Source organism: Acinonyx jubatus, chromosome A1 (assembly GCF_027475565.1).
Source record: "Acinonyx jubatus isolate Ajub_Pintada_27869175 chromosome A1, VMU_Ajub_asm_v1.0, whole genome shotgun sequence".
Taxonomy (NCBI): Eukaryota; Metazoa; Chordata; class Mammalia; order Carnivora; family Felidae; genus Acinonyx; species Acinonyx jubatus.
The window spans coordinates 188,369,195-188,384,557 of NC_069380.1; the positions used below are offsets into that span (position 1 = coordinate 188,369,195).

Below are 15,363 nucleotides of genomic sequence, written 5' to 3' on the forward strand. Positions count from 1 at the left end.
GTAGTTGGAAGTTCTAGCCAAAACCCCACAGAGCAACTGCTGGCTCAATGGTGCAGATGGCTTGTTCTTTTGTTGATTTTACCTGGGGCTGCCAAATGTCCTGGATGTGGCTAAAATCTTTAAAAACAAAACAACCCCCCCCCCCCAAAAAAAAAACAAGGGTCCTGGAGGAAATGAAAATGGGAAATAGGTCTGGAGACTGCTCAGGAGGTCCGTCAGAGAACCCACTCTTCCTCTCTAGGATGGAAAAAAATCATTATTTGAAGCCTGAAACTACTCCAATTAATCTCCCTCGGTGCCGGGTAATATGTGTCAACTACTTCCTTAATGAATCTCCTACACGGGAAGAACTGGAAACCATCGGGACATACCAGCAGTTTCCCAGTCATGCCAATGCTACAGATCTGGGAGCTGGAAAGGGGCCATCTCGTCTAATCTCCTTTCTCAGCTCCCTTGACGCTGAGACTGTTGTCCACTCTGCGGAAGACTTGCCTACAGCTTTCCTCCTTGCAGGCCAGAGGGCTTTCTGTTCAGGCCACTACTGAGAGGACACTAAATCGGCAGCAGAGTTGGCCAGATGTGCTTTTATGGCCTTGCCTGAGAACTTAACTATCACTTAAAGCACTCTATCATGTGAAAAATTTACCTGAATTTCTAACATTGGAATTTCTTCTGGGCTTTTGAGACCTTTGTGAGGTAAGCAGGAGAATTCTTGATCCTCAGGATTGTTTTGGTGAACCTGGCTACTGGGATGAGAGCAGTCATTTGCTCTCGGGTAAGTATAACAGCAAGTATAAGAGATTTTAGAAGATCCTGTCTCCTGGAACTGCTCTGTGCTTTCTACCACGTGCTTAAATGTAAAAGGAGAAGCCTGAAGGAAAACTTTAGGGTGAGTGTGCATATGTATACGTACTCAGAATTATATTTAAATACATCTATCATCTTCTCTAGAGATCATCTTGGAAGGCTCCTGCCAGCTGGTGTTAGAGTGGCTTTTTTCCATCTCATTATAACATGAGCTATGTCATACCTCACCCTGAGAGCTCTGGGTAGATATCTCAGCTTCCAGGAGGGTCTAATTTGGGCAGGGGATATGGGAAGACAGAAGACAAGGAAGGAGGGAGAGAGGAGCAAACAGGAGAGAAAAAGGAGAGAGAGAATGGAGAGATGGGGGAGGAAGAAGGAGAGGGAAAGACAGAGGCTGAGAGAAATAAGAGAAGAGGGTAGGGGAGGGAAGGGAGAAGGGCGAGGATGATGGAAAGCAAGGGTGGAGGAGAGGAGACAAGGAGGGGGAGAGGATGGGGAGGAAAGTAGAGGAATTAGGGGAAAAGCAGGGAAAGGAGAAGGCTAGGAGGGAGAGGGAGGGGAAGAGACACTGACTGAAGAATAGTCATTTGGGCACTTCCAGCTTTATCAAAACAAAATCTCTCAAGTAAACCAAATCTCCCATGGCAAATAAATGGCAAATGATCAACAGGCTAAGTAGGTTCCTTTTGAACAGAGGAATCAGGAACGGGGAGTTTGGATTTATTTCCCTCCTGGAGGCAATTTTCACACATGCTGCTTAAATCATTGCTTACTGAAGCTGTTTATTTAATTATTTAGCATTGTGACTACAGGCCAGATGTTATATAAGCAAGGCCAACAATCCAGTCACACACTGGAACAACATGTTTATGGATTATGGGCTTTGCCGTGCGGCAATCCCTTCTAGCCTTGGTAGATGGTCTAATACACCCACTGGCTGTGAATCTCCAGACATCAGATGCGGTGCTCCTGTGGGGAACAGAGACTCTCTCCCCAGCAAGACTCTGGGCGCAAAGCACCTGTTTTCTTGTGGCATGTTTATTAGTGGGGCTCCAGATGTTTTAGTCACAGTTTATGTTTCAGGGCATTTGGGCAACTGGCTTCTCAAAATGTCCATCTGTATACTTCTCTCTCAGCCCCGAAGCCAAACAAATGGCATTTTCTCTCTGGAAGTGTAACAGTGCCATTCAGATACATACCCCTTTTTCCCTTCCACTGGCAGGGTGCATAATGGCTCCTGTTTACTGCAGCCCATAATCTACACTGGGGGCGTTGGTCGTGCCATTCAACACATTACCATGACCATAAGGCCCATGTTTATCATTATAATCATTATAGTGAATAACCAATCCTTGTTTAAATTTTAGGAATATGCAGCTTAAAGCCCAGTGGGTGCTTTCCACAACTGTTAGGAGCAGATCTGCTATATTGAAAGGAACCTCGCAACCATAATCAATGGCAGTACATTGGCATTTTGCAGTTGGGTCAGGCTCAAAGTCAGCACCTATCACAAACATGGCATGGATTCAAATTAACTTTAAAAATCCCCTTTATACCTCATAAAGTACATGCGCATGGTTTTTTTGTATACTGTGCTCTCAATTAATCCAACACAGCCAGCTTTTCCTCCAGCATTGGAGCAGAGAGCTTTTCTGTTGTTGAGCACCAGATGAAGCAGCTGGCTTATGTTTAGGGGCCATGTTACGTGAAAAAGTAGTTTATTGCCCTTCTAAACAAGTATTGTTGGATTTGCATAAGTTAAATGTGTGCATATGATGAGACTCTACCCTCCAGTGGAATCATGCAACACATGCTACCTTCTCTTTCTCCACTCTAAAATGTCTTAGCAGACATTTCTTTCTTTAGTTTATGTGATATTTCATTCAATCTTTGGTTCTAATGTTTTCTGAGTGCTTCACGTGGACCAGGTACTGCTACGTTCTTTATTGTCTTACCTGTTATCAGCTGAGTTAGCACTTTAGTCTGGTCATTGAGAATGTTCACTGTAACATTTCTGGCTGATTTGAAGTACAGGGCATTACCCTGTAATAAGAAAATAAGAGAAACACATGAAAATGGCAGATTTCTAAATGAAAAACTGTAACCACAACTCTCCAAGGACCTGAACTGGCTTTCACTAAGTTCTAACTGATGTGTATTTATTTGAATACTCCAAGTGTTTAATGATCCCCACATACATAATTAATTGGAATTCATCCAAAATGGATTTCTTCCAAAGAGACCCACAGAGACCAACACATACTTAAAATAGATTTCACTAACACACACACACACACACTCGACTCAGAGATAACCCGGCGATAAAGAGTCCTTTAGATCTTACGACAGGTGTTAGTTACCCTTGGTATACAGAATGATCAGGAATGATCAGTAATCTCCTAATTTCACCCTTTCTCATTTATAATTTCTTGAAAAGAACCATGAAAAATACTTAATGGAGTGCAGAAAACTTGTATAAAATACCTGAGGTCAGCCCCTCTGGCACGTCCACCTGCTGAGAGAAGCCGGGTACAATTCAGACTGAAATAGTCTCTTTGTGGAGATATTTGCCATATATGTATACCAGACCTAGGAGATGTGGCTTCTCCGAGTAGGCCTCTGCCTCCCTTTTCTTGTTCCCAAATTTCTCCTCCTTCAGATATTTTGTGCCTTCATCCAGTTTTCCTTTGTCAAAAAGGGCACCCCAATCCATTTCCACACTGTGGAGGGTATTTCTGAAAATGACTCGAAATAGGGGCTGGCACACTTTTTCTACAAAGGGTCTGATGGTAATATTTTAGGTTTTGTGGGATGTACAGTCTCTGTGGTAACTACTCAACTGGTAACTGCTGTTTTGGTGCAAAACAGCCATAGACAGTACACAGACAAATGGGTATGGCCGTATTCCAGTAACACTTTATTCACGGACAGTGACATTTGAATTCCAAATAATTTTAAATTTAACATGATCTCACTGTGTCATAAAATATTGTTTTTCCTTTTCTCCCCTGATCGTTTAAAGATATAAAAACTATTCTTATTTCATTGGCCATAAGTGAACAGGCAGAGGGCCAGATGTGGCAACAGTTTGTCAACTTAGATGTTCTCTCTTTCCTGGAGTAAACTAAAGCCATAAACTGAAATATGATTGCTGCCAGAACATGTCAGTATCCAGATAGCTGTTGTTAGAAAAAGGATGTGTGTAGTCATTCTCATTGTTCCAACCCTTTGTTACCACATGGCACTTATCTGCCTGAAAACTCTATAACATGCATGGAGTCCCAAACCCAGAAAAACATTGTCCCCAGAGCTGTGCAGAAAGCAAAGATAAGCAAGACTCCTCTTTAAAGCCTTGGATTCTAATGGGAACAATACGATGGGCACACAAATAATACCAGGCAGAGAACAATACAGATAATTAAGGAGTTGCCCACAAAGCCTGTGGGGAACTTTCCTGAATGGTAAGAGTATTCATAGCTTGAGGCTGTTGAGTGGGAAGCAAAGATATTTGTTAAAGCTTAAGCTGAGCCTTGAAAAGACTATAGATAGGCTTCACCAAGGCGAAATGAAAAAAAATGAGGTCAAGGAGGTAGAAGGGTTGTGGGATGGTTGATGTCTTTTTCCTTCTAAAGCAGGCGGGGTATAGGAGAAGAATCATGAGCCCAGCCTAGCACCTGCATGTGGTAGAGTGGCTGGCCAGTACTGATAGGCAGCCTCCATGAAGGCATTCTTTCCATAGACTGAAGATCTGAAATCATGGTCTCCATCACCCAATCCTTTGTGGGGGATTCCAGTGAATCAGTGGTTGCCCTGATGAAGAAGTCATCATCTCCCTCCCCCACACTAGGACAGGAGCTCTTGCCCAAGGTGAACTTCTAAAATGGATAATCAATACCCATATCCCACCCAGGCCCTGAGGAAAGAACGGTTTACCTTATTTTTAAAAAGTTTTTCAATGTTTATTTATTTTTGAGAGAGAGACAGAGAGTGAATGGGGGAGGGGCAGAGAGAGAGGGAGACACAGAATCTGAAGCAGGTTCCAGGCTCCAAGCTGTCCTCACAGAGCCCAATGTGGGGTCAAACTCAAGAACCGTGAGATCATGACCTGAGCCAAAGTCTGACACTTAACTGACTGAGCCACCCAGGGGCCCCAGAATGGTTTACCTTCTGTTTCATCAGGGCAACCACTGATTCACTGGAATCCCCCATAATGACTTAAGATTAAAATTCTGCCTAATGGTAAACTTTTTGCTTTGTTTTGTTTTTTGATTAGTTAAGAGAAGAAGAAATTCAATATTGTCATAGGCTTCCATCTTCTGTCCATTACATAACGAATATTAGCCTCAAAGAGATTCTTTGGCATTGCTTTTGGCAGTACTTAAGAGTTCTACTTAAAACTTAAAATCAACTCAAGTAATGTAAGGATTCAGAACCTGGAACACAGACAGGAAGTTCTATGTTTCTAGAAGTTAATGTACTAATTCTTCTTATATTCAGCAAGCTGGCACTGAAGAGAGGAGCTACCTGGAGTGAGAGAACAGGATAGACTCTGTTGCCATTGACCAGTGTGTGACCTTGAGCGAATCACTTCACTGCTCTGTGGTTCATTCTGTGCATTCCCCACCACCAACATGGGTATGATCAGCAAGCTCATGGCTAACAGACCTGTGTGCTCACAATGTGCTGCACATGCAGTAGAAGCCCTGGAGTCAGCCTGCCTAATTTACTATCCCTGCTCTACCACTAGCTAGTTAGGCTACTCTAGGCAAGTTACTTAATCGTTCTAAGCCTCAGTTTGTTGTTGTTGTTGTTGTTGTTTTTTGATATGTATAATGGTGCAAATATTATTGAAGTATTAAAACTCACATATTACTGAAATTATTAAATTCTATATGTAATTATTAAAACACATGCGGTCCAATGCCAGGCACACAGTAAGACTTCCAAAGTTGTTGCGGTAATTGGGGGAGGGGAGAGGGAGGGAATGAGGCACGAGCAGTAGGGGAAGAAAGGAAGGAAGGAGAGGGAAGAAAGGAAGGAAGGAGGCGGGGGGGGTGGTAAGTGGGGAGGGTAAGATGGAGAGAAATGAGGAAGACTGTCCTTTGCATTACCAATCTTCACAATCCATCTGTGCACTGAGTCAGGGGCTTCTTCCATTTCCAGCAACTTCTGTTTCCACATGTCAAAGGATCTCCCTATATGTGGCTGGCTCACTATTATCTTCCAAATCCCAATTTCTCAAATGCTACTTGCTTGCCCTGAATATTATTCAAACAATTCCACTGCAGGAAAAAAAAATCTCCCAACAGCTCTGCTCAAGGTTTATAACCAGAGATACAAGAGCCACCCATTCCTTTATAACGCCATGTCAAAATATTATCATTTAGCATTAATTGTTCTAATACGCTAAAATCCTGGGAAACACAGTCTTTGGTATGTCATGGTTTAAACAAAAAGCCTCATTCTAGCCTGGGACGTGATGCTATAATCCCCCCTTCCATATACCTGATAACAAAAAGATTACCAAGTAAAATGCACAAACCAGCTAACAAACTCTGAAGCAACTCTTGTGGTGACTGGTCAGTGTGACTTTTATTTGGCTGTCCCTGCTTACTGACACCCAACCAGGAAAATACCAGCCACTGCAAAACACTGGGGTCTCTATAGTATTAGAACAAGTAAAGGAAACGCTCTCCTGTGTCCTTCCCACTCACCACTGCAGCCTCTGGGCCTGGTGACTTTCACTAACTGACTTCAATGCAACCATCTGAGGATAAGGGGCTTGCAGGAAACTGCCTGCAGGTCCCTTCTGCCTGGCAGAAAAGAGTGTGGCAGATCCATGGCTTCTGATGAAGATAAGAGCTCTGGACCAGGTCAAGTCAGTCTGAGGCCAGTCAGCCCTTCATTCTTCTGGACACGGGATGAGACTGACTGGGAGATGAGGAAGGGAGGTGAACAACCCTTTTTCCCATATAGGGAGAGGACAGTCTACATCAGTACTCTCCCCCATATAACTATGCCCACAGCATTTTGATGGAGACGGATCACCTCTGTCTCTCTAAAGCAGAACATGCAGAGCAAAATCAAACCTTTTCTTGACCATCCAAGACCACTGAAGCGAACATTATTTGTTCTCTGATGTCCTCGGGGGGCTGTAAGACGCACGTTTTGAATGCCAAATGGCTCCATTTTTGAATGAGTGTATCTTATTTTTTTAAATGTATTATTTATTCTTTACCAAAATGAATCTGAAATGTCAAATATTATAAAGCTTATAATCAAAGAGCAATGGCTCATACCCCCTACCACCCCCAGAGCTTTCAATTTGCCAGAATGCTCCTTCATGTATTTCTCTTCCCATGGCCTGAAATAGGCTTCCACCATATCTCTTGATTTATCAACCTTTAGACATTATCCATTGGATTTCTGCAATCATATGGACTCTTTCATACAACTCTGGTAAAATCAATATTCAGAAGCTACATTATGATTACGTGTGTACTGTCCACAGCTGAGCCAAGTAGTATTCTTTAACTACATGTCCTTTGCTGTCTTGCACATTTTTTTTCTTTTCCTGGAGACAATAAATGCATCATTTAAAAAATGCTTCTTTTTCTAAGTTTTCTTTTTTCCTCCTTCTGTTTAATCCTTTTTCTTTCTTTCTTTTTTTTTGTGGGGGGGGGGAGGAGAATATCCTCAACTTTAAGATCCAATTTTTCTATTGATTTTTATTTTATTCATTTATTTCACTTTTTTAATGTTTATTTTTTTGAGAGAGAGACAGAGAGACAGAGACCGAGCAGGGAAGGGGCAGAAAGAGAGGGAGACACAGAATCCAAAGCAGGCTCCAGGCTCCCAGCTGTTAGCACAGAGCTTGACACAAGGCTTGAACACATGAACCGAATTGTGAGATTGTGACCTGAGCTGAATTTACATGCTCAACTGACTGAGCCAGAGGCATCTCTTCTGTTGATTTTTTTAAAACACTTGTATTATCATACTCATCATTTTCAAGAGCATTTTCTTATTCTTTGACCCTTCCTTTTTATGCCATCCCTTCCTTGTTTGATTGATGCACTATTCTCTCTTACATGAGAATAAAAAAACTGGTTGGAAGCTGTGTGCTTCTAGATGGGTGAACCTTGCCATAGGGTACAGTAGTAGGGGTTTGGCTAATTCAATGGAGAGTTTCCAGATGTCAGTACCAGTGGGCAGTCAGTACCCGTGACTAATTTCATCAAAGAATAGTTCTCTAACTCCTGCCAGGAAATTGGTGGGTATAACTTTTGATACAGGAGTTCTGAATATCAGAGGGGAAGAGGTCTGGGCATTTTGCTGTTCAGGGACAGACTTTCAGTTAAACCTGATTTCATGCCTTATTCCTGACTTCATATGACCAGAGGTCCTCTGGTCAAACTTTCTAGAAAACAATCTTCCTATCTTCTGTGAGGTTGGGAAGAGGTACTTATTACCTAACTGGGTCAACTGGGAACAGATGGAGAGGCTAAGTGTATGGTCTTTATGCAGATTTTTGACCAGTCCAGGTGCATTTTGACTTCTATGGGTAAAGACACTGCACTTAAAATACCTCATGGATAAGGGGCCCTGTCCCACTCACTTCACAGAGGGACTTTCAATCCTACAGGCATGTTTAGCTCTCATCTACCCTCTTTCCATCATTCTGTCTCCATGGTTTCCTCTCCCTTTCTCTGTGACCATGTACATTTACCCCTTTTCACTTTTGTTCTCCATTTACTGTATTTTTCAGTGGGGTTTTTGAATGAAACAGAGACCTACCATTTCTCACTGCTGTTGTGTGTCTACCTCTAGAACCACCTTCTTAAGAACCATTAAGTTCTATAAGTACTATTGCCTTATTAAAAGGAAAGCAGGTTAAAATTGTGTATAAATCAAGAACAGGTAGTCTCTGTCCAGGACTCAAAAGCTTTCTTAAATTAAACATTTTACATACACTGTGTGAGTGCCTACAACATATACACTGTCCTATGCCCTGGAGAATGAGAAAGATACGGCCTTTATCTTTGAGAAAGCTCCTCACCCAGGAGAAGACTGAACTGATGCAAAATTATAACAATGATGTGATATCACTTCAGTGGAGATCTATCCTTTCCTGGTATAAAAGGCAGTGATTGTAATACGTGCCTTTGATGGCAGCTGTATCACCACAATCAGTTCTGAAGTGATACGGCCTCTAGAAGTTACTTCTCTTGATAATCTTACATGGTAGTATATTTCCTTGCTCCCTGAGGAGCTAACAATCTGATCTGGGAATTTAGATAAACAGAGAAAACCATAACACAGAACATAAGCACCTTCCATGTTCAGGGAAGGCTTTCCACTCAGTGCAAAGTTCAGAGAGGGAAGGGACCAGTGTGGCTAGAGTTCTGAGGAGTCTTCCAAGAGCACAGTTCACTGGCTTCTGTATTTTAAGGGTGGTCTGCAATAGCACAGATTGCATCCAGTGTTAACTTAGCTCACAGGGGAGTCTGGCTCTTGTGGAACGAGGGTTCAGGGTATGAGCTTTGGAGTCAGACAGATTTGGGCTTGAATCACAAGCTCTGCTTTTTTTTGCTAACTGTGGGGCCTTAGGTAAGTCATTACATTCTTTGAGCCCCAGTTTCTATGCTTATGGAATGAAGTTAAAGGCTACATATAATAGTGTTGAAATGAAGATTAAGAAAGACAAAACATATCAAGTGCCTTACATAATGGCTACCAAAATACTTCATTAACTATAACAAAAACTACACAAAACCTACATGAGGAGGGCCCCTTGAAAAATAGCTGATTCTAGGACTGAGGCAAGAAACATACAAGAAGAACCTGGAGCATCCTGTAGTGACAGAAAGAAAGGATGTGCTGAAAAAAACAAATAAAAAACCAAACAGAAAAACACTTCTTAATCATGTAAACATGTCAAAGGGACACAGGAGACAACTGAAAGTGGGTGTAATGGCCAAAGCTGAAAGAATTTCAACAAAATAATAGGATGAAGTATTGAATTATAACCCAAATACACCTTTCCACATAGCCTCTATGGCTAAATATTCACTAAATTTAAGAATAATTGTAGGAAATTCAGAGTGATGTGTGTAACATTCATAGTGATAAATGCCTACATCAAGAAATATAAAAGAAATCAAATAAACAATCTAACTTTGCATCATCCATTAGTCCAGACTGATAAAAATAAGTGACTGAATAGGTAAATGTGATAGAATAAATAAGTCTTTCATGTATAAGAATTCCAAACAATTTTCATAGTTAACTATGTTAACTGCCTACTCTTTAAAGGTGACTTTCTTTCAACGAGTACAGGATGGAATGGAGAATGGTAACTTCCCAGTGGAGAAACTTGACAAACACTGCCTCAGCCAGGGGGATCCAGGTCAACATCAGCAGTGATAAGCCACGTTGATAGCATGCACCTCTGATAGAGGTGAAGAAAATGATGCTTTACCTCTGTGGCCTTTCTCTTCAAAACCTGTAACACCCACCGAACAATGAGGAAAACACCATATGAATCTCAGCTGAAAGTAATTTTGTAAAGTACTTGACCAGACTCTTCAAAATTGGTAAGGTCATCAAAACCAAGGAAAGTCCAAGAAACCATCACAGCTAAGAAGAGCCTTTTGAAGAAACAATGAAGACTAAATGTGATACAGTACTTTGGAGAAGACCCTTGGGCATAAAAAGGACAGTAGGTAAAAACCAAGGAAATCAAAATAAAGAATGGACTGTAGTTAGTAATAAGGTATCAATACTGGTTCATTAATTTTGATAAATATACCATATTAATTTTGGATGTTAGTAATAGGGATACTGTGAGGTATATAAGAACACTCTGCACTATCTTTGCAACTTTTCTGCATATGTACAACTATTTTTTTTAAGTTGCAATTTTTTTGAAAGCTATATTAGGCTGCCAAATTCTAAGATCCAGAACTTCAGGAAGATACCTTGGGAAGCCAGCCAATCTCTGAGGAGGCAGGAAGCTTACTACATTATGGACGTGTGATTTCACTTTGATGTTGATAACATTAATGGGAAAGTCTCCCCTAAGTATATTTCCATGGGATTTTGCCATTAGGAATACTAAAATAGGGGCACCTGGGTGGCTCAGTTGGTTAAGGGTCCAACTCTTGATTTTGGCTCAGGTCACAGTCTTACAGTCCGTGGGATTGAGCCCCACATCAAGCATTGTGCTGGCAGCATAGAGCCTGCTTAGGATTCTCTCTCTCCTGCTCTTTCTGCCCCTCCCTGCTTGCTGTCTCTGCCTCAAAATAAATAAAGAACATAAAAAGAAGGAATACTAAAATAAACAATAGTGTAGAGGTCTCTCACAGATAGTTCTTCACATATGGCTCTCTATCCATTATCATTCCTTCCCTGCTCAGCCTACAGAAAGCACTGTAATCACAAGTAACCATTTCTTTGCCATAGGTTTCACAATGTACTGGCACCAGTGACCAAAGTTCATTAAGTAATACTAGAAAAATTTAAGCTGACACCAACTTAGATTTGTATTAAAATCATTTCCAAAGGATAGTTTGTCAGTTTATCTTTAGTAAGCCTCAAAATCCTCTATTATCTATTATCTATTATTAATGTCAAGAGGATGCTTTAGTTGTCTCTGAATCAACCCTTTGCAAAGCATGAGAAGTATTTTTTAAAAAAATAGCAGAGTATGGTTAGTTTTTATTTTACTTTAGAATATCTTTTTATAATGATGCTTGGGTAGATTTCTACTGTCTTGAAAAGTTTTCCAGTCATGAATAATGAAGCTACACTCTGAAGCGCTTACTCAAAATAAGCTGGGAACTGGTCCAGTTTTTCCATTGTAGTGTTCCTGTTCAGCCACTCTCTGCACTGTGCCCCAGTTTGGGTGCATTTAGGTCTCTCTCAATATTTAACTAAGTTGAGCTGCTCTGTTCAATGACTCCTTTGAGGTATCATGTTAGCATGTCACCAGTGGAAGGGGACTGCCAGATTTTCTAGTGCCTGGCACATTCCTGGCACCCACTAGATTTTCAATAAATATTTGCTGAATAACTGAATGCCCAGATCAAATTAAGAGTCAACAGAGAGTGAGAGCTGTCAACAAAAGAAGTAATTAAATGGAGGTTGACACCAACTGTCAAAGAGAGTTTTCAAAAGGCAAGTCGTTAAGCATGGTTGAAGTGATAGTCCACACACAGAAAACCAAGCACGGTGGGAGGAAGCAGTGTAGATATATAATCAACGAATATCTGTGTACCACCTTATGGAATGCAATGAGCTGCAGGTAATACAAATGAGATTTGAGATGTTGAGTCTCTAGATGACAGGGAGAAGCAGGGGCACAAATAATTACCCCAAATTCTTACTGACATAAAGGTTAAATTATGCTTGAATCTTCCCTGGGCTTGCAGCATCCATCTAACCTGAGCTATGGAATATGTCCTCTTTCAACTGCCCCTAATCAACTCATTCCACTAACATTTTAAAGGTATATGTTCTAAGCATAAAACAGTGTGTCAAGTATGAGCAGGTGGCCTCTGCTCTCCTGGAGTGTACATACCACCTGGAAGGGGACATGGACAGGAAATTAAGAGTCCCATAAATGATTATATCCTTGCCATTGCAATGAGTGCAATGAACACAAAGTTGTAGGTGAAATGAGAGCAGCCAGGGAAGGTCTTTCTAAGGGAGAGACATTTTGGCTGAGAACACAGGGATAAGTAGATGTTAGGTGAATTGAGAAAAGAGAGAACTTTTTAGACAGAGCAATAGACAAGTATACAAGCCCTGAGGCAGGAAGGAGGTTGGTACATAAAAGGGGCAGAGAAGGGGTGCCTGGGTGGCTCAGTCGGTTGAGCATCCAATTGCAGCTCACAGTCATGATCTCACAGTTCATGGATTCGAGCCCCGCATCAGGCTCTATGCTGATGGCTCAGAGCCTGGGGCCTGCTTCAAATTCTGTGTCTCCTTCTCTTTCTGCCCCTCCCCTGCTCACGTTTTGTCTCACTCTGTTTCTCAAAAATAAATGTAGAAAAAATTTAAAAAAAATAAATAAAAGGGGCAGAGAGAAAGGCCCATGTGGTTGGAGACTGATGATCAAGGGATGGAGGGAAACCAATCCCCGGTGCTGCCATCAGTTCTGTTACCTCTGCCCACGCTGTCCTCTGATGAACGGCAATGTTTAGTTTGATGTAAGAAAACTCATTTGTTTCTTCTTAACGATAGTTTCTTGGGGTATCATAAAGAAACCCTTTCCTGTCCTAGTTCATTCTTTATATTCTCTTCTAAAAAACACTTCAGTTTTACTTCTCATACTAAGTCTTCATTGTCCCTGGAATACCCTTTTGTACATAGTTTAGGTGAGAACCCAAATGAAAGCCATTTTCCTTAATGCTACTTACCAAGAGAATGTTAATTTCTCCACTGATATGTGGTGCCACCTTCATCATACATTAATTCCCAAATATACAGGAGTCTGTCTTAGAGACTTCTGGTCTCTTCATTTTCTGCCTGTTCCTATACCAATATGTAGTGTTTTATTTCTGTGGTTTGTGATATGCCTAAATATCTGTCCACCCTCCTTGCTCTTTTATGGACCATTTAAATGATACTTCTGTATTTAGAAAGACAACATTAACACTCAGGTAATAATTCAAAACCATTATGAGATCAGAGACAGACTACACAGGCAGCACTTGAAAATGTTCACTGTCCTCTAATATTATCTTGGGTGACAATTTCATCTTCACACGATATAAAATAATACCTGAGTAACTGTCTGAACCTTCTTCCTAAGATTTCCCAGTGTTCTGTAGAAAACTCTTCCATAACATGTGAGTAGCCATTCTTAAAAATAAAAAACTGGGGCACCTGGGTGGCTCAGTTGGGTAAGGATCCGACTTCGGCAAAAGTCATGATCTTGACATTCGTGGGTTTGAGCCCTGTGTTGGGCTCTGTGCTGACAGCTCGGAGCCTGGAGCCTGCTTTGGATTCTGTGTCTCCGTCTCTCTCTTCCCCTCCCCTGCTCATGTTCTTTCTCTCAAAAATAAATAAACGTAAAAAAAAAAAACAACTGACCAAGAAAGGGTTTTTTTTGGGGGGGGGCAAAAAAGTCTAGGAAATTCAACATACCTCACCCCTCCTTCTAGCTGCACAGTAAGTTACTACATTATCAGTTCTGAGAAGTCCTATATCAACATAATTTGGTTAGCTCTGTGCAGTAACAATTCTAAGATTTACTTAATAATGGATTATTTTTCCTTAAACCACATGTTAACACAAAACACTGCAGGACTCATTTTGGGAAATGCTACTTTATCGACTGCTTTAAATACATACATTAAGACCTAGATTATCTCTGGCTTCCTGTCTTTAAGACCATGAACGGGCTTAGCAGAGGGTCTGTCGCATGATGGGCTCTCAATAATACCTGCTGGCTGGCTAATGGCTACAATCCTAGCGAGCAGGTGTTACGGCCATTTTATAGATGAGAAGATTGAGGATAATTGTGGGGCATGAGTAGTCTGCACCTGCATGCTGGTGAGCAGCAGAGAGAGAGGACTCAGCACTCAGGATTCCAGACCTGAGCACTTGGCTCCTGTTCCACTGCCCTGGGATGTACAGTCTGAGCTGTAAGTAATGGAAGGAATACTTTGGTTCTGGTTGGCACAGTTAGGGGAATCTTCACAGAGGGAGACACATGACACAGAGAGAGACTTCAGTGCAAGGAGATAGCTCAGGCTTTCCCCTGTGAGGTCAAGCAGATTCTGATAGCACAGCATTAAAACTCAGCAGCCACAAGACCAAGATAGGCTTTCCTCATGGAAATTTCATTCCCCCTGATACACAAAGTAATATAGACGAAAATTGTTCCATGCTGTTCTTTGCTGCAGAAACGCTGTAGGCCAAACTTGTCTGGCTTTTGGCCACATTTGCAAACAGGGCCCTTCTACCCATGGTGTCCTTATGATGGCCCGAGAGCACCCCCGGATCTGGGAGCACAAGTCCAGGCTTTGTGGCTGGCCCCCACACATTCCTCAGCTCTGTCTGCTCATGTTTCCCTCCCTCCATCAGCGAAGGCCTAATTGCTTTGGATCTTGACCTTTCACAGAAGGGTGCATGGCATTCTACGGAGTCAAAAAAGCATCTCTCAGGAAGAGTCCTGAGCGAAGATGACGTGAGTCTCTCACAAAGAAACAAGGGCAAGTGGACGCTGGAATTGCTCACATGGAAAGAAAGACAATTGTTGCACAGGACTGGCTTCTGTTGTGGGAGAGTGGCAATGTCAGCCTAATGCCGACTGACTTGGTGGAGGCTTTGCCTCTCAAAAAATCAGTTGAGTGACATAGCCCAAACTGTTAACCTTGGGGTGACTCGAGCCCTTCTTTGTGATGTGCTGTCATGGTTATGTTGGGCATGCGGGGGCACACGGCCCCTGTCTGAGACCCCATTTTTGAGCTAGTCTGTGTAGACCACACAGCCTCAATTTCTCAACTGCAAAATGGGAATAATAACAATGGGCAACATAGGGATAAG

At 41.8% G+C, this 15,363-nt stretch overlaps 1 protein-coding gene across 5 annotated transcripts in view; it reads right to left on the reverse strand.

Moving 5' to 3' along the window:
- Positions 1-15,363, reverse strand: part of SGCD (sarcoglycan delta) — a 934,755-nt gene that overhangs the window by 147,417 nt on the left and 771,975 nt on the right. For all 5 annotated transcript variants that reach the window (XM_027077705.2, XM_053199779.1, XM_027077715.2 and 2 more), the window contains one exon: positions 2,763-2,850. In XM_027077705.2, coding sequence (XP_026933506.2) covers positions 2,763-2,850 — 88 coding nt within the window. The remainder of the gene's footprint in view (positions 1-2,762; positions 2,851-15,363) is intronic.